The 27,200-nt window shown below is 38.4% G+C and overlaps 5 protein-coding genes across 5 annotated transcripts; all 5 read right to left on the reverse strand.

Annotated features, from left to right (window-relative positions):
* Window positions 1-1,587: 1,587 nt before the first annotated feature.
* LOC122982922 (P2Y purinoceptor 1-like) lies at window positions 1,588-2,596 on the reverse strand. Its single transcript, XM_044352561.1, has one exon. It carries the CDS (start codon window positions 2,594-2,596, stop codon window positions 1,610-1,612), a length of 987 nt encoding a protein of 328 aa, XP_044208496.1. The 3' UTR covers window positions 1,588-1,609.
* Window positions 2,597-4,961: 2,365 nt separating this feature from the next.
* Window positions 4,962-5,945, reverse strand: LOC122982292 (P2Y purinoceptor 1-like). Its single transcript, XM_044351478.1, has one exon. The coding sequence runs from the start codon at window positions 5,943-5,945 to the stop codon at window positions 4,962-4,964; it is 984 nt and encodes a 327-aa protein (XP_044207413.1).
* Window positions 5,946-7,267: 1,322 nt separating this feature from the next.
* Window positions 7,268-8,675, reverse strand: LOC122982614 (P2Y purinoceptor 1-like). Its single transcript, XM_044352028.1, has one exon. The coding sequence runs from the start codon at window positions 8,623-8,625 to the stop codon at window positions 7,660-7,662; it is 966 nt and encodes a 321-aa protein (XP_044207963.1). The 5' UTR covers window positions 8,626-8,675; the 3' UTR covers window positions 7,268-7,659.
* Window positions 8,676-17,509: 8,834 nt separating this feature from the next.
* LOC122982616 (P2Y purinoceptor 1-like) lies at window positions 17,510-18,721 on the reverse strand. The gene has a single exon (XM_044352030.1). The coding sequence runs from the start codon at window positions 18,492-18,494 to the stop codon at window positions 17,532-17,534; it is 963 nt and encodes a 320-aa protein (XP_044207965.1). The 5' UTR covers window positions 18,495-18,721; the 3' UTR covers window positions 17,510-17,531.
* Window positions 18,722-21,663: 2,942 nt separating this feature from the next.
* LOC122982615 (P2Y purinoceptor 1-like) lies at window positions 21,664-22,747 on the reverse strand. Its single transcript, XM_044352029.1, has one exon. The coding sequence runs from the start codon at window positions 22,745-22,747 to the stop codon at window positions 21,782-21,784; it is 966 nt and encodes a 321-aa protein (XP_044207964.1). The 3' UTR covers window positions 21,664-21,781.
* Between the last annotated feature and the right edge of the window lie 4,453 nt (window positions 22,748-27,200).

Consider the following 27,200-nt stretch of genomic DNA (forward strand, 5'->3'; position numbering starts at 1 on the left):
TGGTGCAATATACAAACTAAAGGACATAACAAATAATCCTTGATGCAGGTAAAATCTGAAAATCCTCATTTTTTATGACTTAAACATGCTATAATAAGTATTTATACCATACTACAGATCAAATGATCAGTGTTATGTAAAAGGGTCACTCGTTGCAGTGGCATAGCACAAAGAGCTCCCCTTCCCCTTTTAATATTTCCATTGTCACGTCTTCACAAAAAACTGAATCACTCAACTAGACACTCACAAATGTAGTGTTGATTATGGTAATCAGTAATAAAGTGTCAGCACTCTTTTTTCCACATACTGTTATTACTGTGTGTGTGTGGGGGGGGGTCTTTACTAGCATAACCAAACCCTAAACATGACACACAAAGACATTTCACTGTGCACCAGGGACAGACAACAAGACTGTGTACATGAGAGATAGTGAGCGAGACAGCGACAGTAGTAGTTTGTAGTCATATTTTATTTTTTTAAAAAGTTCACCTCTGTGAAGCATCAACCGTCAAGTCCCAAAACAGAGTAATAACACTGACATCTCTCACTTGTCTGTGTGTTGTCATGACCCAGCTCTGTGGCCATGACAAAAAAAGGGAACTGCAGTGGAAATATCCTAACTCCCTGTACAAAATGGTCACTCAGTAAATCAGCAATACTGGTGATTTTGAAAACACTGTGTTGCTCTTTGCTTGTACCACTAGCTTCCTGTGGTATGCCTGTGATGTGCAGTTGATGCAGGGTTGTTGTTATCAGTGACGCTGATACAATTTGCATCCTGTTTATTTAAGTATACACATTCAAGCACACATCAACTTCCTGTTTTAATACATACACATCACACTGATTACTGAGCCCCACCCCACTCGTCTTATCCATTCTGCAAACCATTTTTGACAGAGAACAGAGAAGTTTCTAGAATTTTTTCAGTGCGTTTTCTAATCTTAGCTTTTTTTTTAACATGTTAACAGCAAAATATAAAATCACATGAGACAAAACATTGACCCAGTACAATAAATGTTTTGCAATGGCAGATGATGCAATATTATTCATTCACATATCAGACAATTTATACCAGGGAGAACTGAGTAGGGGTGATGGACAGCCGCGACACAGCTTGACGAGCTCGCTGGAGCAGCTGTCCGAGCTGAGCGAGAATATCTTCATTTCCATGCAGATAAACCAGAGGGTTTAGAGCACTGTTCAGACACACAAGTCCACGACTTATCTGATGAGCAATGTAGACTCCATTAGACCATTCACGGCATATCTGCTGTTTTAATAAAACTCTTGACCAGAGGCTGAGGTTCGTCAATACATGATAGGGGGTGTAACAAACAGAGAAGAGAACAATCAAGATAAGCAATAATCTCAAGCATCTCTGTTTCATGTACGCTGCATATTGCAAACACAGAACTACTAGGCAAGGCAAGTTTATTTATGTAGCACATTTCAGCAACAAGGCAATTCAAAGTACACTAATAATGCTGAGACAATGAAAATTAAAGGGACAACTGTGAAATCAAAAACATAATCATTACTTTTGAAAAAAATTTACAAATGTATACTAATGTCTAATATGTTACTGGAAGAATACATTTTTCATGTATTAAACGTCATCTGTGATTTCTGACATGGGCACACTAACAGAGTCTGTTGGAGGTGGATGTCTGAACATCTGACGAGCTCGCTGGAGCAGCTGTCTGAGCTGAGAAGGAATATCTTCATTTCCATGAAGATAAACCAGAGGGTTGAGAGCACTGTTCAGACACGAAAGGCAACGACTTATCTGATAAGCAATGAAGACTCTATTAGACCACTCATAGCACATGTGCTGTTTTAATAAAACTCTTGAGAAGAGGTTGAGGTTCTTCAATACATGATAGGGGATGTAACAAACAGAGAAGAGAACAATCAAGATGAACAACAACTTCAAACTTCTCTGTTTTTGTACCTTGTCAGTGGTATTTTTGCTGCAGAGAATGACAATCACATGTCCATAGCAGCCCAGTGTGATGAGGAATGGGAGACAAAACCCAGTGAGTGTCCTTCCGAAACTGTATTTCAGGTAATCCTCAATGTATGTATCATTTGTGGTATCGTAGCATTTCCCAGTGGTGTTTCCAAATGTCTTGGTGTAGAAAATGTCCGGAATAATTTGAATGCTCACCAAAAGCCAAACCATGATTGAGATAGCCACAGAGTGGGTAACAGTTAATCTTCCCATCATTCTCACTGGGTGGACAATGGCCAGGTACCTGAACACACTTATACAAGTAAGGAACCCAATGCTGCCATATAAATTCAGGTTGAAGCAGAATCTTGTTATCTTGCAGAATGCGTCTCCAAAGATCCAAGTCTCTTCCATAAAATAGTACACCATCAGAAACGGGAGTGTGAGCAGATACAAAATATCTGCAAGACCAAGGTTCAAAACAAAAACATTGATGATCTTAAGTTTCCTCCATTTCTGCAGCAAAGATTTCAATCCCCATCCATTAGCTACCAGACCAATGGTGAATACCAAGAAGTAAACAGGTGGCAGGAATCTGCCTTTAAATTCAAAGCTGACACGAGGACAGGAGGTGTTCATCATGCTGTCTCCTGAAAAGCAGCAAATAATGTAAAGCAAGTATGCTATGGTACCTGGAAATAACTGAGGAAATGTGTCATTAAAAATACTTCCTGTGATCGTTCATTAGAATTTCATCACTGTGGGAGTGAACAGAAAATGTTCATGTGATTTCCTGAAGCAGCTAGATACAATGTTAAAATGTTAACCATGACCATGCAAAGTATTAATACATGATATGACAGAATGCATGTAATCGTGTTTTTCTCTTAAGGTGTAAAATGCCACCCCATTCAATGAACTGCACTGTGATAAGAGATGATAAGAAAGTCGTTGAAAACCAGTGGCTACATGTCAGTATCAGTGTTTCAGTGTGAATTTTCTGCAGTATTGTAAAGAACTGTTTCTATGTTCTTAATAAGAAAAATGTTTTTTAAAAGTGCAAATCAAAATGTCAGCCTATCATGTCTCGACTAATCATGCCAGTTACATGGACGTGGCAGCTAGTGTGGATTGCAACATGCAACAGCTTTCCTGTTTTTACATTGCTGGGAGCACAACCCTTTAGTACTTTCTAATGTAACTTTCTAATGTAATGTTATGAGATAACGGTTCAGCTGCACTAGCAGCAGCTCAACTAGTCAAGCCTGGTCAATGCTTTGCACTTTGGAGCATAATTTTCCAGAAATCCTGAATAAAACACTGTTTACTAGGTTATAATGGTGGTGCAATATACAAACTAAAGGGCATAACAAATAATCCTTGACGCAGGTAAAATCTGAAAATCCTCATTTTTTATGACTTAAACATGCTATAATAAGTATTTATACCATACTACAGATCAAATGACCAGTGTTATGTAAAAGTGTCACTCGTAGCAGTGACATAGCACAAAGAGCTCCCCTTCCCCTTTTAATATTTCCATTGTCACGTCTTTACAAAAAAGTGAATCACTCAACTAGACACTCACAAATGTAGTGTTGATTATGGTAGTCAGTAATAAAGTGTTTATACCGCATTTAAGAAAGTTTGCACACTGTAAAATCTCCAAACCTGTCAGCACTCTTTTCTCCACATACTGTTATTACTGTGAAGAGGGAAGGGGGGGGGGGGGGGGCTTTACTAGCATAACCAAACCCTAAACATGACACACAAAGACATTTCACTGTGCACCAGGGACAGACAACAAGACTGTGTACATGAGAGATAGTGAGCGAGACAGCGACAGTAGTAGTTTGTAGTCATATTTTATTTTTTTAAAAAGTTCACCTCTGTGAAGCATCAACCGTCAAGTCCCAAAACAGAGTAATAACACTGACATCTCTCACTTGTCCATGTGTTGTCATGACCCAGCTCTGTGGCCATGACAACAAAAGGTAAATGCAGTGGAAATATCCTAACTCCCTGTACAAAATGGTCACTCAGTAAATCAGCAATACTGGTGATTTTGAAAACACTGTGTTGCTCTTTGCTTGTACCACTAGCTTCCTGTGGTATGCCTGTGATGTGCAGTTGATGCAGGGTTGTTGTTATCAGTGATGCTGATACAATTTGCATCCTGTTTATTTAAGTATACACATTCAAGCACACATCAACTTCCTGTTTTAATACATACACATCACACTGATTACTGAGCCCCACCCCACTCGTCTTATCCATTCTGCAAACCATTTTTGACAGAGAACAGTGAAGTTTCTAGAATTTTTTCAGTGCGTTTTCTAATCTTAGCTTTTTTTTTAACATGTTAACAGCAAAATATAAAATCACATGAGACAAAACATTGACCCAGTACAATAAATGTTTTACAATGGCAGATGATGCAATATTATTCATTCACATATCAGACAATTTATACCAGGGAGAACTGAGTAGGGGTGATGGACAGCCGCGACACAGCTTGACGAGCTCGCTGGAGCAGCTGTCCGAGCTGAGCGGGAATATCTTCATTTCCATGCAGATAAACCAGAGGGTTTAGAGCGCTGTTCAGACACACAAGTCCACGACTTATCTGATGAGCAATGTAGACTCCATTAGACCATTCACGGCATATCTGCTGTTTTAATAAAACTCTTGACCAGAGGCTGAGGTTCGTCAATACATGATAGGGGGTGTAACAAACAGAGAAGAGAACAATCAAGATAAGCAATAATCTCAAGCATCTCTGTTTCATGTACGCTGCATATTGCAAACACAGAACTACTAGGCAAGGCAAGTTTATTTATGTAGCACATTTCAGCAACAAGGCAATTCAAAGTACACTAATAATGCTGAGACAATGAAAATTAAAGGGACAACTGTGAAATTAAAAACATAATCATTACTTTTGAAAAAAATTTACAAATGTATACTAATGTCTAATATGTTACTGGAAGAATACATTTTTCATGTATTAAACGTCATCTGTGATTTCTGACATGGGCACACTACCAGAGTCTGTTGGAGGTGGATGTCTGAACATCTGACGAGCTCGCTGGAGCAGCTGTCTGAGCTGAGAACGAATATCTTCATTTCCATGAAGATAAACCAGAGGGTTGAGAGCACTGTTCAGACACACAAGTTCACGACTTATCTGATAAGCAATGAAGACTCTATTAGACCACTCATAGCACATGTGCTGTTTTAATAAAACTCTTGACCAGAGGTTGAGGTTCTTCAATACATGATAGGGGATGTAACAAACAGAGAAGAGAACAATCAAGATGAGCAACAACTTCAAACTTCTCTGTTTTTGTACCTTGTCAGTGGTATTTTTGCTGCAGAGAATGACAATCACATGTCCATAGCAGCCCAGTGTGATGAGGAATGGGAGACAAAACCCAGTGAGTGTCCTTCCGAAACTGTATTTCAGGTAATCCTCAACGTATGTATCATGGGTGGTATCGTAGCATGCATTGGTGTTTCCAAATGTTTTGGTGTAGAAAATGTCCGGAATAATTTGAATGCTCACCAACAGCCAAACCATGATTGAGATAACCACAGAGTGGGTAACAGTTAATCTTCCCATCATTCTCACTGGATGGACAATGGCCAGGTACCTGAACACACTTACACAAGTAAGGAACCCAATGCTGCCATATAAATTCAGGTTGAAGCAGAATCTTGTTATCTTGCAGAATGCGTCTCCAAAGATCCAAATCTCTTCCTTAAAATAGTACACCATCAGAAACAGGAGTGTGAGCAGATACAAAATATCTGCAAGACCAAGGTTCAGAACAAAAACATTGATGATCTTAAGTTTCCTCCATTTCTGCAGCAAAGACTTCAATCCCCATCCATTAGCTACCAGACCAATGGTGAATACCAAGAAGTAAACAGGCGGCAGGAATCTGCCTGTAAATTCAAAGCTGACACGAGGACAGGAGGTGTTCATCATTCTGTCTCCTGAAAAGCAACAAATAATGTAAAGCAAGTATGCTATGGTACCTGGAAATAACTGATGATATGTGTCATTAAAAATGCTTCCTGTGATCGTTCATTGGACTGTTATCACTGTGGGATTGAACAGAAAATGTTCATGTGATTTCCTGAAGTAGCTAGATACAATGTTAAAATGTTAACCATGACCATGCAAAGTATTAATATATGATATGACAGGATACATGTAATCATGTTTTTCTCTTAAGGTGTAAAATGCCACCCCATTCAATGAACTGCACTGTGATAAGAGATGATAAGAAAGTCGTTGAAAACCAGTGGCTACATGTCAGTATCAGTGTTTCAGTGTGAATTTTCCGCAGTATTGTAAAGAACTGTTTCTATGTTCTTAATAAGAAAAATGTTTTTTAAAAGTGCAAATCAAAATGTCAGCCTATCAGGTCTCGACAAATCATGCCAGTTACATTGACCTGGCACTTAGTGTGGATTACAACATGCAACAGCTTTCCTGTTTTTACATTGCTGGGAGCACAACCCTTTAGTACTTTCTAATGTAACTTTCTAATTTAATGTTATGAGATAACGGTTCAGCTGCACTAGCAGCAGCTCAGCTAGTCCAGCCTGGTCAATGATTTGCGCTTTGGAGCATAATTTTCCAGAAATCCTGAATAAAACACTGTTTACAAGGTTATAATGGTGGTGCACTATACAAACTAAAGGACATAACAAATAATCCTTGACGCAGGTAAAATCTGAAAATCCTCATTTTTTATGACTTAAACATGCTATAATAAGTATTTATACCATACTACAGATCAAACGACCAGTGTTATGTAAAATTGTCACTCGTAGCAGTGGCATAGCACAAAGAGCTCCCCTTCCCCTTTTAATATTTCCATTGTCACGCATGTACAAAAAACTGAATCACTGAACAAAACACTCGCAAATGTAGTGTTGATTATGGTAGTCAGTAATAAAGTGTTTATACCGCATTTAAGAAAGTTTGCACACTGTAAAATCTCCAAACCTGTCAGCACTCTTTTCTCCACATACTGTTATTACTGTGTGAAGAGGGAAGGGGGGGCGGGGGGGGGGGGCTTTACTAGCATAATCAAACCCTAAACTTGACACACAAAGACATTTCACTGTGCACCAGGGACAGAGAACAAGATCGTGTACATGAGAGATAGTGAGCGAGACAGCGACAGTAGTAGTTCGTAGTCATATTTATTTTTTTAAAAAGTTCACCTCTGTGAAGCATCAACCGTCAAGTCCCAAAACAGAGTAATAACACTGATATCTCTCACTAGTCTGTGTGTTGTCATGACCCAGCTCTGTGGCCATGACAAAAAAAGGTAAATGCAGTGGAAATATTCTAACTCTCTGTACAAAATGATCACTCAGTAGATCAGCAATACTGGTGATTTTGAAAACACTGTGTTGCTCTTTGCTTGTACCACTAGCTTCCTGTGGTATGCCTGTGATGTGCAGTTGATGCAGGGTTGTTGTTATCAGTGACGCTGATACAATTTGCATCCTGTTTATTTAAGTATACACATTCAAGCACACATCAACTTCCTGTATTTTTTCAGTGTGTTTTCTAATCTTAGCTTTTTTTAGCACGTTAACAGCAAAATATAAAATCACATAAGACAAAACATTGACCCAGTACAATAAATGTTGCAATATTATTCATTCACATAGCAGACGATTTATACCAGGGAGAACTGAGTAGGGGTGATGAACAGCCCCGACGCAGCTTGACGAGCTCGCTGGAGCAGCTGTCTGAGCTGAGCAGGAATATCTTCATTTCCATGAAAATAAACCAGAGGGTTTAGAGCACTGTTCAGACGCACAAGTCCACGACTTATCTGATGAGCAATGTAGACTCTATTAGACCATTTACGGCATTTCTTCTGTTCTAATAAAACTCTTGACCAGAGGTTGAGGTTCCTCAACACATGATAGGGGATGTAACAAACAGAGAAGAGAACAATCAAGATGAGCAATAATCTCAAGCATTTCTTTTTCAGTACCTTGTCAGTGGTATTTTTGCAGCAGAGAATGACAATCACATGTCCATAGCAACCCAGTGTGATGAGAAATGGCAGACAAAACCCAGTAAGTGTCACTCCGAGGCTGTATTTCAGGTAATCCTCAACATATGTCTTATGGGTGGTATCATAGCATTTCTCAGGTTTGTTTCCAGATAATTTGGTGTAGAACATGTCCGGAAGACTTTGAACACTCACCAACAGCCAAACCATGACTGAAATAGCCACAGAGTGGATGACAGTTAATCTTCCCCTCACTCTCATTGGATGGACAATGGCCAGGTACCTGTACACACTTATGCAAGTGAGGAATCCAATGCTGCCATATAAATTCAGGTTGAAGCAGAATCTCGTTATTTTGCAGAATGCGTCTCCAAAGATCCAAGTACTCTTCATAAAATAGTACACCATCAGAAACGGGAGTGTTAGCAGATACAGAATATCTGCAAGACCAAGGTTCAGAACAAAAACATTGATGTCCCCCAGTTTCTTCCAGTTGTGCAGCAAATACTTCAGTCCCCATCCATTAGCCACCAGACCAACGATGAATACTAAGATGAAAACAGGAGGCAGGAATCTGCTTGGAAAGTCAAAGCTGATCTCTTGACAAGATGTGTTATTCATTGTTGGTGTAATTCCTTCCCTCGGTGAATGTGTGATAGTACAACAGTACTGAGAAGACTTCCTGTTTTAAGCCTTGGCTTCTGAATACTAGATATGTGTTTCTGAACCTGCGAGTTTACAGGAAATGGACACTTAAAATTTCATTGGCTGACTCGAAAAATAGAGAGTAAGTCCATGCACAAACCAAGTCACAACTTAGACTGCAATAACAGGCTAATATGTACTTGTCTGTCTTTATTTTTGTGACTCCTCTGACAATACCTTTTGATAAATGGAAACTGAAGTTTAACTCTAGTTTAGTAGCCTATGTGTGTGGCACCATTTCTAACATGAGGGCATTAAATATTTAAATTAATCAATTAGAATATTCAACAATTCCAGGCAAATATCAATTTATCCTCCTTTATCTTTACTTAAACCTGAGAAAGTTAGTTGGAAATGTTTAGCACATTACATTTCACCACTTTATATCAGAAAGGCTGCAGTTTTTACTAGTGACCACACAAAGTTTCACACTACATATTGGAAATTATTTCTGTATCATGTAGTCAGCAGAAGTTCTGTAATGCAGGACTACATGATAATTTTACTCACTTTCAGTAAAGTCATTATTTATCATCACTTCGGTAGATTCCACCAAGATAGAGATTTTTATTGAAATCAAAGGAAATAAAAAATGTGCACTTGATAAATAAACTTTGTAGTTTGCACTCAGTTTATGTATTACAGACAGGTACTGTGTTAGTGGATAAGCTATTAGAGTAACACAAGGTTACAGGTGTCTACTGTCTGGTAGGGTTTTGTATGGTTTACCACTTCCTGTAGTAAAGCATGTTTCTATTTTAGCTGTGAGTTGATTGTATTGTTCTGATATATTATCAATATACAGTAATACATCACGAAATGTTTGATTTATGTGGCAGTGTGCCTGTGATTATCTCAATGTTGTTGTTAATAGCTTCATTTTCTGGTGATCAAATCATTTAGTAATGTTTTGTAGATCAGTAATAAGGCTTTTAATAATAACAGTGTGTGGTTTGGATACACTCAAATAAAAATGTTGTTTAAAAACTGACTACCCAAATATTGCACTAATTGGAAATTACCTATTTTCAATCCATAGCAATTATAAATTATGTATTAAGCATGAATAAAGAGAGTTACAGAATACATCTTTCAAGAATAATGGTCTAATATCTTGAGACTTGAGACTGTTTCTCTGTAGATTTCTAGCCACACTAGCAGTATGGCTCATGTCTGTTGTCAGACGGTTGGTCCACCACTTTGGTTCAGACTGAAATGTCTGGATGGACTGCAGTTAAATTTTGTACAGACATTCATGACTCCCAGAGGATGAATCCTACTGACTTTTTATTGTAGCACCACTATGAGGTTGACATTAGTGGTTCTGAGTGAAAAGTCTTGATAACTATTGGATGAATTGCAATGAAATTTGGTTCAGACATTCATGTCCCCCTCAGGATAACTGTAATCACTTTATGACTTTTCTTCTAGCGCCATCATTAGGTAAAAAAATCGATTTGCCCAGTATTTTTGTTTATGATTAAAAAATCTGTAAAACACAAAAACTTTAGACATTCCCATCAGCCTGAACTGTACTTGGTGTTTAGTAGAGACTGTTCTCTCAAGAAAAATGTCACTCACCTCAAAACAACCTTTAGTTACATTTGAGTGACAGATGCCATCTAGCAGCCGTAGTGATCATTTCCAACTGCCTCCATCCTCCATCTAAGACAATAACCTACAACCATACACTACAATGATTTGCTCTTATGATGCTCAACCCCCAAAATGATTACATTTGATAACAATAGAGGCCACGTTTGCCCTCAAACAGTCTTTACTTCAAAATGTCTTCTTATGTTCTAATGATGCTGGTGATATGTTTATTGCACTGCCCTTAGTCTCAGCAGTAGACCCTGTAGTCCACTAGATGTCAGGATGCCTAACAAAGGTTGTGTGGTTTGACTGACTTACAGCCTGTGCAAAGGATTGCATATGAATATGAACTGTAAAAAAATGTGTATATGTTTGAGAGAAGACTGTGATGTGTGGTTTTAACACCCACAGCACCACTAATGGTGGTTTCTTTCTGGTTAGTCTGTGACCATTGGGTAAAGGGAGTTTCTGTTTGCTTATTGGTTATGGCTTCAGAGACCTAAGCACCGATTTACAGATTGTGTACACGTGGCAAAATATTTTCTGGGTTTTCGCTTCATAAGTCTCAAATTACCACCACTGAAGTATGCATTCTATCTTTGTTTTATTTTATTTTTGATGTATCATTTTTTTTTTATAATTTTTAATATTCTAATTTTATGTCATGGGTGTGGGTTTTATTTTCCATCTTTGGTTAATGTTTTTACATGCTTTTATGTTCTTTTTATGTCCTTTCATGTGAAGCACTTGGTGTTGTTTTGTTGTAAAGCACTTTGAGTTGCATTTCTTGTGCAACATTATTGTTATTATTATTATTATTATTATTATTATTATTATTATTATTATTATTATTATTATTATTATTATTATTATTATTATTATTATATTAATGAAGAGAGGAGAAAAGAATGTTTAAATCTTTTCCCCTCATCATCCACAACTGATAAGGGAGCTGTGTTTTGACATTGTTCTCCCGCTCATTTTTGGAGTTGGAGTTTGATTAAATTGCTTTATTACTGACTCTGTTGCCCCTGAGTTGACCAAGGATTCAACCTTTTGGCCTAAGACCTGTAGTGTCAGTGTGGACATGGCGTCGTAGGCTGTGTGTGAGGACATTTCATAAGTGGGTCTGTCTTTTTTTATCATTTTCATCTCTCTGTTTTTGTTCTAATTTCTCAATAGCTTCTTGTATTAATTGGTGGATGTCTGTGTGTGTGTGAGTGTCTGTGTTTGTGTTCTCACTGTCCCTCTGGACTTCAGGGTCCCGACCTTTCCCTGACCCTGCGCACCATCAGTCTCCACCTTTTTCTTTGTTGTTTAGGTTTTGTTTGCAGTCAGGGATGAAATGTCCAAACTTTCCACAGATAAAACATTTTTTGCCACTTTTGCCATTCCCTTCACCTCTGGCTTATCCCCTACCACGGCCATGGTTATGACTTTGTCCTTGGTACATTGTCATCTTTCCTTGTGGCTGGCCTTGGAGCATGGTCAGCTGCACCATCTGAATCTTTACTGCTGTGTCTTCGCTCTACTCGATCTTTCTCTTTTCCTTCTCTCTGAATCTTTTTTTAGAATGTTTGGCAAATCTTTCAACAGCTATCAATCTTCCTGTGTTGCAATCAATACAATGTTTCCTTACATTGGACTATATCCCCGGAAGCAGTTCTTGGAAGTAGGATTTCAGATGTGCTTCCCATGGCGAGTCATCTTAGTTGTTTGCGGATTTTGTGAGACCGCTTTTTGCATCACTTTGGTCAGATGCACCAGGTAATCTGCCACTGCTTGGTTTGGTTCTTGTTTGCAGGCTGTGATTCTCTTTAGGTCCATTTGTGGAGTGAACCTAACCTCTATTCATGTGAGCAGTGCATTAATTTGCATGGTCAGGTCTCAGGTCAACTGGTGGCCAGTCTCCCTGCATTGCTCCCCATTTGAGTTTCAAGTGCCACTGCATCCGGTCCTGGATTTCTCCAGTAGTGGGGAGATATTGTTCAATAATTTGGCAGAGCACTTGTGCATATGCAGTTCCTCCAGCTTCTAGTGGGTTTGGCAGTTCTTCTCCCACCCATACCATGTCTTTGTGTGTCCATGGTCTTAACACACCCTCTGTTCTGAAGATCACATTGTTGGCATCTCTGTCCCTGGGAGGGAGTCTGCATTCTACCACAGGGAAGATACCACCCATTTCCTATTCCTCATCATAGGGAATAGGGAACAGCTTGTGTCTTGCCTCTAATGTGCATATATGGCAGTCCTTGCTCTTGGTTTACCTGCACTGGAGGTGCCGTAGGGGGTAGCAGTGACCTTCTGGTGCCTCTCTTTGGACTCTTTATCCTTGTTGGTGGCGGTGGCTCAAGAAACTTGGAGTATTCCGCAAAGGCGGTAAAGTCAAAATAGATGCCAGGACCGGGGTACAGTGGAGGATTGTGGCCTTCTTCTCCTTGTTTTGTGGCTGAAGATGTCACAGTGCGGCCATGTCTAGGTCAGGATCTAGGTCAGACACTGCACAGACTTGTTAGATGCCCCTGGCTTACTGCAGCCTCTACTGCTATTGCTTTTTGTGTTGCTGCTCCTACATTTTTTCTCATCTCTCTTTTATTTTCCTCTTCCTGCCACATCATTAATGCTTTCCAAATGAAGTGAACTTCTTCCTTTCTTTATTTGACATCCCTTTTGCTTTGTTTTCATCTTCCTCTTCCTTTTTTCCATATTTTTTTTAATTGTTCCAGCTGTTGTGAGCTGCCATTCTGGAGGGAAGCCAAAATCTTTTACCCAGACCTCAAATTGACTACAGCTTTGTTCACCATATGTCTTCAGCATATATTGAACTATGGGTGAGATTGTTTTTTTTCGCATCGCTTGGTTCTTTTTCCTGTTTGCTATTTTTGGTACCCATGTCTCGACGGTCTAATTGTAAATACTCTGTAATTATCAATAGGTCATCACTTCTATGCAGACCCTTTCTTTTTCCTGGTTTCCAATTTTGCTATCAAATGCTTTCAATTTATGGCAGTCTGTTACCTGTTGCCTGCTATCTTTTCCATTTAAGAGTCACAGGATTTTTTTCCTGTTTGCTATTTTTGGTACCCATGTCTCGACGGTCTAATTGTAAATACTCTGTAATTATCAATAGGTCATCACTTCTATGCAGACCCTTTCTTTTTCCTGGTTTCCAATTTTGCTATCAAATGCTTTCAATTTATGGCAGTCTGTTACCTGTTGCCTGCTATCTTTTCCATTTAAGAGTCACAGGATTTGTTGTGTCTGCTACCTGGTCTTTTTTTTCCTTTTAAGAATCACAGGATTTGCTCTGCCCAACCTTGGCTTTCATACACTGCTCATATTCTGACCCACAATCAGCCTTTACACCAAACTTTTGAATCACTGCATAAAAGGCTCTGACATTTCTGGATGCATATCACTTTAATACTGTAGATGCAGAGTAAGGGTCTCTGGCACAACTTCACCTACTTCCAAGGTGTACGGAGAAGGGAAATAAGTCTAGAAAGATGAGAACTCCCGCAACACTTGTAGTATGAGGAACAACTAATAAAGTTGTTCCTCATACTACAAGTGTTGCGGGAGTTCTCATCTTTCTATCACTTTAATACTCACATTATCTGGTTATAGGACCTGACGTATGTACCTCACTAGCGTTTTGCCATTGTGTGTGGAAAGAGTGAGTGCTCAAGTTCAGCGTGCACCACATTATGGTTTAGGTCCTCTTACCTGTGATGATTATCATCCTTATTTCTTCCTGTGCAATCCAGTTTGTGATGTTCCAAGTACTGAGTCAATGACGGGAAGTAAGTGTCTGTTACTTTGTTGTTATGTTTATATCTCATAATGTTAACCACGTATTTACATGTGCCCAGCATGATGAGAATTTTTTCCAATATTGTCAAGATGCGTATGGTGTAATTGTCTGGAGGAAGTATTAAGTTAGTTGTTGTGATCCTACATATGTTTAAGTTGAAGTAGTACTGTTTATGCTGTTGTGAAGTTAAGTTAATAATGTCTCCATATGGGGAGGAAATATCTATTCTGTGTGGTTGTGCATTATGTAGTACCCCCATCTAACCAAAGGGTGTCGCCATCGTACTTTATGTGACCTGGTCAATGATACATGTGTGAAGTTTGGTTATTTCTCAGAGGAGTAATATTCTCATATTCTTTGTATGTAGCTCTAGATTCTGTCCAGTTCTGTTAAAAATGGGCACTGCAATACCTATTGATGTATTTATGTTTGAATGAGTCTTGGTGGTTTGATTTGGTACTATCTGTCTGTCTGTCTGTCTGTCTATCTATCTATCTATCTATCTATCTATCTATCTATCTATCTATCTATCTATCTATCTATCTATCTATATATATATATATTCAACACTCAGTATTGTCATCAGTCTGGAATAACAAATAAATCACCATTAGGCACTGGAATCTTGGCAGCAACAGGACATAAACTGCTGTTATGCATGAACAGAGAAATATCTATTTAACCACGCCAAAGTCAGTGGTTAACACGGCTGACTTTGGCGCAGGAGGTTGGAGGTTCGACTCCCGGCCAGGGCGTGGACCTCCCGGCCAATGTGGACCTTTAGGCAAGGTGCCTAAATGGTCCTTGATGCTACCAAGCCTCAATAAGCCCTTAGGAGCTTAACACAAGGGCGACTGACCATCATGACCCCTGTACCAAGTACCCAAAGTACCTAGGGTACTTGCTAGAGGATGTGAATGCAGCGCTACGTACTATCCCTACTAGTACCGTAACTGAGATCAGCTACAGCACCACAGCTGTGGGGACGAAAGGGATACCTAGGAAGTACAAGTACAACAGTGACTCCTGGTACAACAAGCTGTCTGTACCAGCTCTGGCTACCCGCCTGGAGAGATAGACAGGAGTGCCAGGAGAATAAATAGGATGTTCTCCACCAAACCAAGTGTACTCTCAGTGGCAAGGTAATAACACAAGAACAGATCCTCCCATCTGAGACTAATGTAATGTAATGTTATGAGATAACGATTCTGCTGCACTAGCAGCAACTCAACTAGTCCAGCCTGGTCAATGATGTGCAGTTTTGAGCATAATTTTCCAGAAATCCTGAATAAAACACTGTTTACAGGGTTATAATGGTGGTGCAATATACAAACTAAAGGACATAACAAATAATTCTTGACGCAGGTAAAATCTGAAATCCTCATTTTTTATGACTTAAACATGGTATAATAAGTATTTATACCATAATATAGATCAAATGACCAGTGTTATGTAAAAGGGTCACTTGTAGCAGTGGCATAGCACAAGGAGCTACTGTCACGCCTGTACAAAAAACTGAATCACCCAACAAAACACTTGCAAATGTAGTGTTGATTATGGAAATCAGTAATAAAGTGTTTATACCGCATTTAAGAAAATTTACACAATGTAAAATCTCCAAACATGTCAGCACTCTTCTCTCCACATACTGTTATTACTGTGTGAAGTGAGGGGGGGTCTTCACTAGCATAACCAAACCCTTAACACGACACATGAAAACATTTAACAAAACAGACATCATTCTATTATATTATATTATATTATATTATATCATATTATATCATATTATATTATATTATATTATATTATATTATATTATATTATATTATATTATATTATATTATATTATATTATATTATATTATATTATATTATATTATATTATATTATATTATATTATATTTTGGACTCAGACCTGAATTTCAACAGCCACATTAAGACTATTACAAAGTCAGCCTGCTACCACCTGAAGAATATATCAAGAATTAAAGGACTTATGTCTCAGCAGGATTTGGAAAAACCAGTCCATGCATTTCTCTTCAGTAGACTCCACTACTGTAATGGTGTCTTTACAGGTCTCCCTAAAATAATCGATCAGACAGCTGCATCTGATTCAGAACGCTGCTGATCGAGTCCTCACTAAGACTAAGAAAGTGGATCATATCAGTCCAGTTCTCAGATCTTTACACTGGTTTCCTGTCTGTCAAAGAATTGATTTTAAAATACTGCTGTTGGTTTATAAAGCACTGAATGGTTTATGGCCAAAATACATTTTCTCATCTGCAGCTGCTACATTATGAACCACCCAGACTTCTCTGATCAGGTCGTCTGGAACAGGTCTGCTTTCTGTTTTCAGAGTCAAAACTAAACATGGAGAAGCAGCGTTCAGGTTTTATGCTCCACATATCTGGAACAAACTCCCAGAAATCTGCAGGTCTGCTGCAACTGTTAGTTCTTTTAAATCACAGTTGAAGACCTTTCTGCTGCTGCCTTTTAATAAACCAAATATGAAGGTTAATATCTTATACTACACTGTAAATTTTATTCTCCTGTTTTATTTGTCTTATTCTTCTTTAGTCAATTTAATGCTTTTAATTGTATTTAAATGTATTTTGTATTATCTTGTGTTGCTTTTATATTCTGTCTTGCTGCCTTTTTTGTTTTATATAAAGCACTTTGAATTGTCTTGTTGTTGAAATGTACTATACAAATAAATTTGCCTCACCTAATAACCGACAAAGTGATAATGTGATGATTATTATTTCACAGCTAGGTTATTCGTAGTCATAAATTATTTTTCTAAAAAAGTCACCTCTGTGAAGCACCAACCATCCAGTCCCAAAAGACAGTAATAACACTGACACCTCTCACTAGTCTGTGTGTTGTCATCACCCAGCTCTGTGGTCATGACAGAGAAAGGTAAATGCATTGGAAATATCCTAACTCCCTGTATAAAATAGTCACACAGTAGATCAGTAATGTTGGTGAGTTTGAAAACACTGTGTGACCTTTGCTTGTACCGCTAGCTTCCTCTTGCTATGTATGCCTTTGATGTGCAGTTGATGCATGGATGCATGGGTGAGTGTTGGAAACAGTGAAGCTCATACAATTTGCATCAGGTTTATTTGTACACATTCAAGCAAACATCAACTTCCTGTTTTAATACATACACGTCATGCTGATCACTGAGCCCCGCCCCACAACCATCATAAGTCGTCCTATTCTCTCTGCAAACCTTTCTGAGAGAGAACATTGAAGCTCTCAGAATTGTTTAAGTACATTTTCTAATCTTAGCTTTTTTTAGCATGTTTACAGCAAAATATAAAACCACATAAGACAAAAAATTAACCCAGTACAATGAATGTTTTATAGTTTCAGATGATGCAATATGATTCATTCACATAGCAGACAATTTATACCTGTGAGAACTGACTAGAGGTGATGGACAGCCGCGAGACAGCTTGACGAGCTCGCTGGAGCAGCTGTCTGAGCTGAGCAGTAATAGCTTCATTTCCATGAAGATAAACCAGAGGGTTTAGAGCACTGTTCAGACACACAAGTCCACGACTTATCTGATGAGCAATGTAGACTCCATTAGACCATTCACGGCATTTATGCTGTTTTAATAAAACTCTTGACCAGAGGTTGAGGTTCTTGAATACATGATAGGGGATGTAACAAACAGAGAAGAGAACAATCAAGATGAACAACAATTTCAAACTTCTCTGTTTCAGTACCTTGTCAATGGTATTTTTGCGGCAGAGAATGACAATCACATGTCCATAGCAGCCCAGTGTGATGAGGAATGGGATACAAAACCCAGTGAGTGTCCATCCGAGGCTGTATTTCAGGTAAACCTCAACATATCTGCTATGAGAGGTATCGTAGCATGCAGTGGTGTTTCCAAATGTCTTTGTGTAGAAAATGTCCGGAATAATTTGAATGCTCACCAATAGCCAAACCATGACTGAAATAGCCACAGAGTGGGTAACAGTTAATCTTCCCATCATATTCACTGGATGGACAATGGCCAGGTATCTGTACACACTTATACAAGTAAGGAATCCAATGCTGCCATATAAATTCAGGTTGAAGCAGAATCTTGTCATCTTGCAGAATGTGTCTCCAAAGATCCAAGTCTCTTCCTTAAAATAGTACACCATCAGAAATGGGAGTGTGAGCAGATACAAAATATCTGCAAGACCAAGGTTCAAAACAAAAACATTGATGATCTTAAGTTTCCTCCATTTCTGCAGCAAAGACTTCAATCCCCATCCATTAGCTACCAGACCAATGGTGAATACCAAGAAGTAAACAGGTGGCAGGAATCTGCCTGTAAATTCAAAGCTGACACGAGGACAGGAGGTGTTCATCATTCTGTCTCCTGAAAAGCAAATAATGTAAAGCAAGTATGCTATGGTACGTGGAAATAATTGAGGAAATGTGTCATTAAAAATGCTTCCTGTGATCGTTCATTGGACTGTTATCACTGTTTGACTGAACAAAAAATGTTCATGTGATTTCCTGAAGCAGCTAGATACAATGTTAAAATGTTAACCTGACCATGCAAAGTATTAATACATGATATGACAGAATGCATGTAATCATGTTTTTCTCTTTTTTCTTGCACTGTGATAAGAGATGAAAAGAATGTGGGTGAAAACCAGTGGTTACATGTCAGTATCAGTGTTTCAGTGTGAATTTTCCACAGTATTGTACAGAGGTGTTTTTATGTTCTTTTTAAGAAAAATGTATTTTAAAAGTGCAAATCTAAAAGTCAGCCTATCAAGTCTTGTCTGATCATGCCAGTAACAGTGACGTGGCAGCTAGTCTGGATTGCAACATGCAACAGCTTTCCTGTTTTACATTGCTGGGACAACAACCCTTTAGTGCTTTCTAATGTACCTTTCTAATGTAATGTTATGAGATAACGGTTCAGCTACACTAGCAGCAATTCAACTAGTCCAGCCTGGTCAATGATGTGCAGTTTTGAGCATAATTTTCCAGAAATCCTTAATAAAACACTGTTTACTAGGTTATAATGGTGGTGCAATATACAAACTAAAGGACATAACAAATAATCCTTGATGCAGGTAAAATCTGAAATCCTCATTTTTTATGACTTAAACATGGTATAATAAGTATTTATACCCTAATATAGATCAAATGACCAGTGTTATGTAAAAGGGTCACTTGTAGCAGTGACATAGCACAAAGAGCTCCCCTTCCCCTTTTAATATTTCCATTGTCACGCATGTACAAAAAACTGAATCACTGAACAAAACACTCGCAAATGTAGTGTTGATTATGGTAGTCAGTAATAAAGTGTTTATACCGCATTTAAGAAAGTTTGCACAATGTAAAATCTCCAAACATGTCAGCACTCTTTTTTCCACATACTGTTATTACTGTGTGAAGTGAGGGGGGGTCTTCACTAGCATAACCAAACCCTTAACACAACACATGAAAACATTTCACAAAACAGACATCGTTCTATTATATTTTATTATATTACATTTTATTATATTATGGACTCAGACCTGAATTTCAACAGCCACATTAAGACTATTACAAATCAGCCTGCTACCACCTGAAGAATATATCAAGAATTAAAGGACTTATGTCTCAGCAGGATTTAGAAAAACCAGTCCATGTATTTCTCTTCAATAGACTCCACTACTGTAATGGTGTCTTTACAGGTCTCCCTAAAATAATCGATCAGACAGCTGCATCTGATTCAGAACGCTGCTGCTCGAGTCCTCACTAAGACTAAGAAAGTGGATCATATCAGTCCAGTTCTCAGATCTTTACACTGGTTTCCTGTCTGTCAAAGAATTGATTTTAAAATACTGCTGTTGGTTTATAAAGCACTGAATGGTTTATGGCCAAAATACATTTCTGATCTGCTGCTACTTTATGAACCACCCAGACTTCTCAGATCAGATCATCTGGAACAGGTCTGCTTTCTGTTTCCAGAGTCAAAACTAAACATGGAGACGCAGCATTCAGGTTTTATGCTCCACATATCTGGAACAAACTCCCAGAAATCTGCAGGTCTGCTGCAACTCTCAGTTCTTTTAAATCACAGTTGAAGACCTTTCTGCCGCTGCCTTTTAATAAACCAAATTTGAAGGTTAATATCTTATACTGCACTGTGAGTTTTATTCTCCTGTTTTATCTGTCTTATTCTTCTTTAGTCAATTTAATGCTTTTAATTGTATTTAAATGTATTTTGTATTATCTTGTGTTGCTTTTATATTCTGTCTTGATGCCTTTTTTGTTTTATATAAAGCACTTTGAATTGTCTTGTTGTTGAAATGTACTATACAAATAAACTTGCCTGACTAATAACCTACAAAGTGATGTGATAATTATTATTTTCACAGCTAGGCTATTCATAGTCATATTTTATTTGTCTAAAAAGTTCACTTCCATGAAGCACAAAAGAACAAAGTTTATGACTTTAACAGCCTTAAACATGGTCAGAGCCTGTTTAATATTCTTTATCCAAAAACATCCAGGCTAATTATCTTATTATATAAGTATATGCTATAATGTAACGTATACTATATAAATCAAATTAGTCATTTTGAGTTAATTTAGAGGAAGACAGAACCCAGGGTTTGCATAATGCATTTTTGTTAAGTGGTTTGCTGAGAGCATTTGATTGAGAGTCTTAACTTTCGTAAATGAGCTCAGAAAAAGGTCCTATTTATTTGTCATTGTTAATGTTAGCCTACTTGACTATAAAGGTTCTGCAAAATAGGAGACTGGCCAGTTATGTGTATGCATGTAGCCTATTAATTTATGTTTTAGCCTATCATTAGCAAAATAGTAATGCATATAAAAAAAATCTGCATGCTGTGTGTGAACATTAGCAACAAATCGTGGCCACCTCTAGACATCCCTTTGCCACCCCAGTCAAAAATTCCTGCAGACACAGCTGGTCAGCTGTGGGTCAAATAGATTAAGTATTTTCTAAGTAGTTTTATTTACTGTAAGTGTCCACAGTTAGGCTATTTGTAGTCATATTTTATTTTTCTAAAAAGTTCACCTCTGTGAAGCACCAACCGTCAAGTCCCAAAACACAGTAATAACACTGACATCTCTCACTAGTCTGTGCGTTGTCATGACTCAGCTCTGTGGCCATGACAGAGAAAGGGAAATGCATTGGAAATACCCTAACTCCCTGTATAAAATAGTCACACAGTAGATCAGTAATGTTGGTGAGTTTGAAAACACTGTGTGACCTTTGCTTGTACCGCTAGCTTCCTGTGCTATGTGTGCCTTTGATGTGCAGTTGATGCATGGATGCATGGATGCATCGGTGGGTGTTGGAAACAGTGAAGCTCATACAATTTGCATCAGGTTTATTTACACACATTCAAGTAAACACCAACTTCCTGTTTTAATATATACACTTCACGCTGATCACTGAGCCCTGCCCCACAACCATCATAAGTCGTCCTATTCTCTCTGCAAACCTTTCTGACAGAGAATATTGAAGCTCTCAGAATTGTTTAAGTGCATTTTCTAATCTTAGCTCTTTTTTAGCATGTTTACAGCAAAACATAAAACCACATAAGACAAAACATTGACCCAGTACAATAAATGTTTTATAGTTGCAGATGATGCAATATGATTCATTCACATAGCCGACAATTTATACCTGTGAGAACTGAGTAGGGGTGATGGACAGCCGCGAGACAGCTTGACGAGCTCGCTGGAGCAGCTGTCTGAGCTGAGCAGGAATATCTTCAATTCCATGAAGATAAACCAGAGGGTTTAGAGCACTGTTCAGACACACAAGTCCACGACTTATCTGATGAGCAATGTAGACTCCATTTGACCATTCACGGCACATATGCTGTTTGGACAGAACTCTTGACCAGAGGTTGAGGTTCTTGAATACATGATAGGGGATGTAACAAACAGAGAAAAGAACAATCAAGATGATTAATAATCTCAAGCATCTCTTTTTCAGTACCTTGTTAGTGGTATTTTTGCAGCAGGGAATGAAAATCACATGTCCATAGCAGCCCAGTGTGATGAGGAATGGGAGACAAAACCCAGTGAGTGTCCATCCGAGGCTGTATTTCAGGTAATCCTTAACATATGTCTTATGGGTGGTATCGTAGCATTTCCCAGGTTTGTTTCCATATGTTTTGGTGTAGAACATGTCCGGAAGACTTTGAACACTCACCAACAGCCAAACCATGACTGAAATAGCCACAGAGTGGATGACAGTTAATCTTCCCCTCACTCTCATTGGATGGACAATGGCCAGGTACCTGTACACACTTATGCAAGTGAGGAATCCAATGCTGCCATATAAATTCAGGTTGAAGCAGAATCTTGTTATCTTGCAGAATGTATCTCCAAAGATCCAAGTACTCTTCATAAAATAGTACACCATCAGAAACGGGAGTGTGAGCAGATACAAAATATCTGCAAGACCAAGGTTCAGAACAAAAACATTGATGTCCCCCAGTTTCTTCCAGTTGTGCAGCAAATACTTCAGTCCCCATCCATTAGCCATCAGACCAACGATGAATACTAAGATGAAAACAGGTGGCAAGAATATACTTGTAAAGTCAAAGTTGATACGTTGACAAGATGTGTTATTCATTGTTGGTGTAATTCCTTCCCTCGGAGAATGTGTGAAACAGAATAACAATACAGCAGTTCAGAGAAGACTTCCTCTTATAAGCCTTGGCCTCTGAATACTAGATATGTGTTTCTGCACCTGAGAGTTTACAGGAAATGGACCCTAAAAATTTCATTGGTTGACTCTAAAAATAGAAAGTGAGTCCATGCACAAACCAAGTGACAGCTTAGACTGCAATAACAGGCTAATATGTACTTGTCTGTCTTTATTTTTGTGACTCCTTTCACAATACTTTTTGATAAATGAAAACTGAAGTTTAACTCTAGTTTAGTAGCCTGTGTGTGTGGCACCATTTTTAACATGAGGGCATTAAATATTTAAATTAATCAATTAGAACATTTAATGATTCCAGGCAAATATCAATTTATCCTCCCTTATCTTTACTTAAACCTGAGAAAGTTAGTTGGAAATGTTTAGCACATTACATTTCACCACTTTATATCAGAAAGGCTGCAGTTTTTACTAGTGACCACACAAAGTTTCACACTACATATTGGAAATTATTTCTGTATCATGTAGTCAGCAGAAGTTCTATAGTGCAGGACTACATGATAATTTTACTCACTTTCAGTAAAGTCATTATTTACCATTACTTGGGTAGATTCCACCAAGATAGAGATTTTTATTGAAATGAAAGGGAATAAAAAATGTGCACTTGATAAATAAACTTTGTAGTTTGCACTCAGTTTATGTATTACAGACAGGTACTGTGTTAGTGGATAAGCTATTAGAGTAACACGAGGTTACAGGTGTCTACTGTCTGGTAGGGTTTTGTATGGTTTACCACTTCCTGTAGTAAAGCATGTTTCTATTTTAGTTGTGAGTTGATTGTTCTGATATATTATCAATATACAGTAATACATCATGAAATGTTTGATTTATATGGCAGTGTGCCTGTGATTATCTCAATGTTGTTGTTAATAGCTTCATTTTCTGGTGATCAAATCATTTAGTAATGTTTTGTAGATCAGTAATAAGGCTTTTAATAATAACAGTGTGTGGTTTGGATACACTCAAACAAAAAATGTTGTTTAAAAGTTGACAACCCTAATATTACCTATTTTCAATCCATAGCAATTATAAATTATGTATTAAGCATGAATAAAGAGAGTTACAGAATACATCTTTCAAAAATAATGGTCTAATATCTTGAGACTTGAGACTGTTTCTCTGTAGATTTCTAGCCACACTAGCAGTATGGCTCATGTCTGTTGTCGGACAGTTGGTCCACCACTTTGGTTCAGACTGAAATCTGTCAACAACTATTAGATGGACTGCAGTTAAATTTTGTACAGACATTCATGACTCCCAGAGGATGAATCCTACTGACTTTTTATTGTAGCACCACTATGAGGTTGACATTAGTGGTTCTGAGTGAAAAGTCTTGATAACTATTGGATGAATTGCAATGAAATTTGGTTCAGACATTCATGTCCCCCTCAGGATAACTGTAATCACTTTATGACTTTTCTTCTAGTGCCATCGTTAGGTAAAAAATTTGCCCAGTATTTTTGTTTATGATTAAAAAATTTGCAAAACACAAAAACTTGAGACATTCCCATCAGCCTGAACTGTATTTGGTGTTTAGTAGAGACTGTTCTCTCAAGAAAAATGTCACTCACCTCAAAACAACCTTTAGTTACATTTGAGTGACAGATGCCATCTAGCAGCCGTAGTGATCATTTCCAACTGCCTCCATCCTCCATCTAAGACAATAACCTACAACCATACACTACAATGATTTGCTCTTATGATGCTAGACCCCCAAAATGATTACATTTGATAACAATAGAGGCCACGTTTGCCCTCAAACAGTCTTTACTTCAAAATGTCTTCTTATGTTCTGATGATGCTGGTGATATGTTTATTGCACTGCCCTTAGTCTCAGCAGTAGACCCTGTAGTCCACTAGATGTCAGGATGCCTAACAAAGGTTGTGTGGTCAATACCCAAAGTGACATATGTGGTGCTTCAAAAATGGTTTTAACCATTCATTAGCAAGGGGAGAGTTGTTCAAATATTGATCAATAATGACTGTGGTCTGATTGACTTACAGCCTGTACAAAGGATTGCATATGAATATGAACTGTAAAAAAATGTGTATACGTTTGAGAGAAGACTGTGATGTGTGGTTTTAACACCCACAGCACCACTAATGGTGGTTTCTTTCTGGGTTAGCTCAGTTGTACCCGACACTGATAAGATCTACAGTGAGGTTAAACCTGTGAGAAGACGTTCTGGGGTAAGCTGAAAGACGCTTATTTCGGTTCATCAAGACCAGTGGTGACCGTTGGGTAAAGGGAGGTTCTGTTTGCTTATTGGTTATGGCTTCAGAGACCTAAGCACCGATTTACAAATTGTGTACACGTGGCAAAATACTTTTTTCATAAGTCTCAAATTACCACCACTGAAGTACGCATTATATCTTTGTTTTATTTTATTTTTGATGTATTATTTTTTATAATTTTTAATATTCTAATTTTATGTCATGGGTGTGGGTTTTATTTTCCATCTTTGGTTAATGTTTTTACATGCTTTTATGTTCTTTTTATGTCCTTTCATGTGAAGCACTTGGTGTTGCTTTGTTGTAAAGCACTTTGAGTTGCATTTCTTGTGCAACATTATTGTTATTGTTATTGTTATTGTTATTGTTATTGTTATTGTTATTGTTTTAATGAAGAGAGGAGAAAAGAATGTTTAAATCTTTTCCCCTCATCATCCACAACTGATAAGGGAGCTGTGTTTTGACATTGTTCTCCCGCTCATTTTTGGAGTTGGAGTTTGATTAAATTGCTTTATTACTGACTCTGTTGCCCCTGAGTTGGCCAAGAATTCAATCTCTTGGTCTAAGACCTGTAGTGTCAGTGTGGACATGGCTTCGTAAGCTGTGTGTGAGGACATTTCATAAGTGGGTCTGTCTTTTTTTTAATCATTTTCATCTCTCTGTTTTTGTTCTAATTTCTCAATAGCTTCTTGCATTAATTGGTGGATGTCTGTGTGTGTGTGAGTGTCTGTGTTTGTGTTCTCACTGTCCCTCTGGACTTCAGGGTCCCGACCTTTCCCTGACCCTGCGCACCATCAGTCTCCACCTTTTTCTTTGTTGTTTAGGTTTTGTTTGCAGTCAGGGATGAAATGTCCAAACTTTCCACAGATAAAACATTTTTTGCCACTTTTGCCATTCCCTTCACCTCTGGCTTATCCCCTACCACGGCCATGGTTATGACTTTGTCCTTGGTACATTGTCATCTTTCCTTGTGGCTGGCCTTGGAGCATGGTCAGCTGCACCATCTGAATCTTTACTGCTGTGTCTTCGCTCTACTCGATCTTTCTCTTTTCCTTCTCTCTGAATCTTTTTTTAGAATGTTTGGCAAATCTTTCAACAGCTATTAATCTTCCTGTGTTGCAATCAATACAATGTTTCCTTACATTGGACTATATCCCCGGAAGCAGTTCTTGGAAGTAGGATTTCAGATGTGCTTCCCATGGCGAGTCATCTTAGTTGTTTGTGGGTTTTGTGAGACTGCTTTTTGCATCACTTTGGTCAGACGCACCAGGTAATCTGCCACTGCTTGGTTTGGTTCTTGTTTGCAGGCTGTGATTTTCTTTAGGTCTCAGGTCAACTGGTGGCCAGTCTCCCTGCATTGCTCCCCATTTGAGTTTCAAGTGCCACTGTAACCGGCGCTGGATTTTTCCAGTAGTGGGGCGATATTGTTCAATAATTTGGCGGAGCACTTGTGCATATGCAGTTCCTCTAGCTTCTAGTGGGTTTGGCAGTGCTTCTCCCACCCATACCATGTCTTTGTGTGTCCATGGTCTTAACACACCCTCTGTTCTGAAGATCACATTGTTGGCATCTCTGTCCCTGGGAGGGAGTCTTGTGTCTTGCCTCTAATGTGCATATATGGCAGTCCTTGCTCTTGGTTTACCTGCACTGGAGGTGCCGTAGGGGGTATTCTGGTGCCTCTCTTTGGACTCTTTATCCTTGTTGGTGGCGGTGGCTCAAGAAACTTGGAGTATTCCGCAAAGGCGGTAAAGTCAAAATAGATGCCAGGACTGGGGTACGGTGGAGGATTGTGGCCTTCTTCTCCTTGTTTTGTGGCTGAAGATGTCACAGTGCGGCCATGCCTAAGTCAGGATCTAGGTCAGACACTGCACAGACTTGTTAGATGCCCCTCCCTGACCTACTGCAGCCTCTACTGCTATTGCTTTTTGTGTTGCTGCTCCTACTTTTTTTCTCATCTCTTTTATTTTCCTCTTCCTGCCACATCATTAATGCTTTCCAAATGAAGTGAACTTCTTCCTTTCTTTATTTGACATCCCTTTTGCTTTGTTTTCATCTTCCTTTTCCTTTTTTCCATATTTTTTTAAATTGTTCCAGCTGTCGTGACCTGCCATTCTGGAGGGAAGCCAAAATC

This window comes from Thunnus albacares, chromosome 5 (assembly GCF_914725855.1).
Source record: "Thunnus albacares chromosome 5, fThuAlb1.1, whole genome shotgun sequence".
Lineage (NCBI taxonomy): Eukaryota > Metazoa > Chordata > Actinopteri > Scombriformes > Scombridae > Thunnus > Thunnus albacares.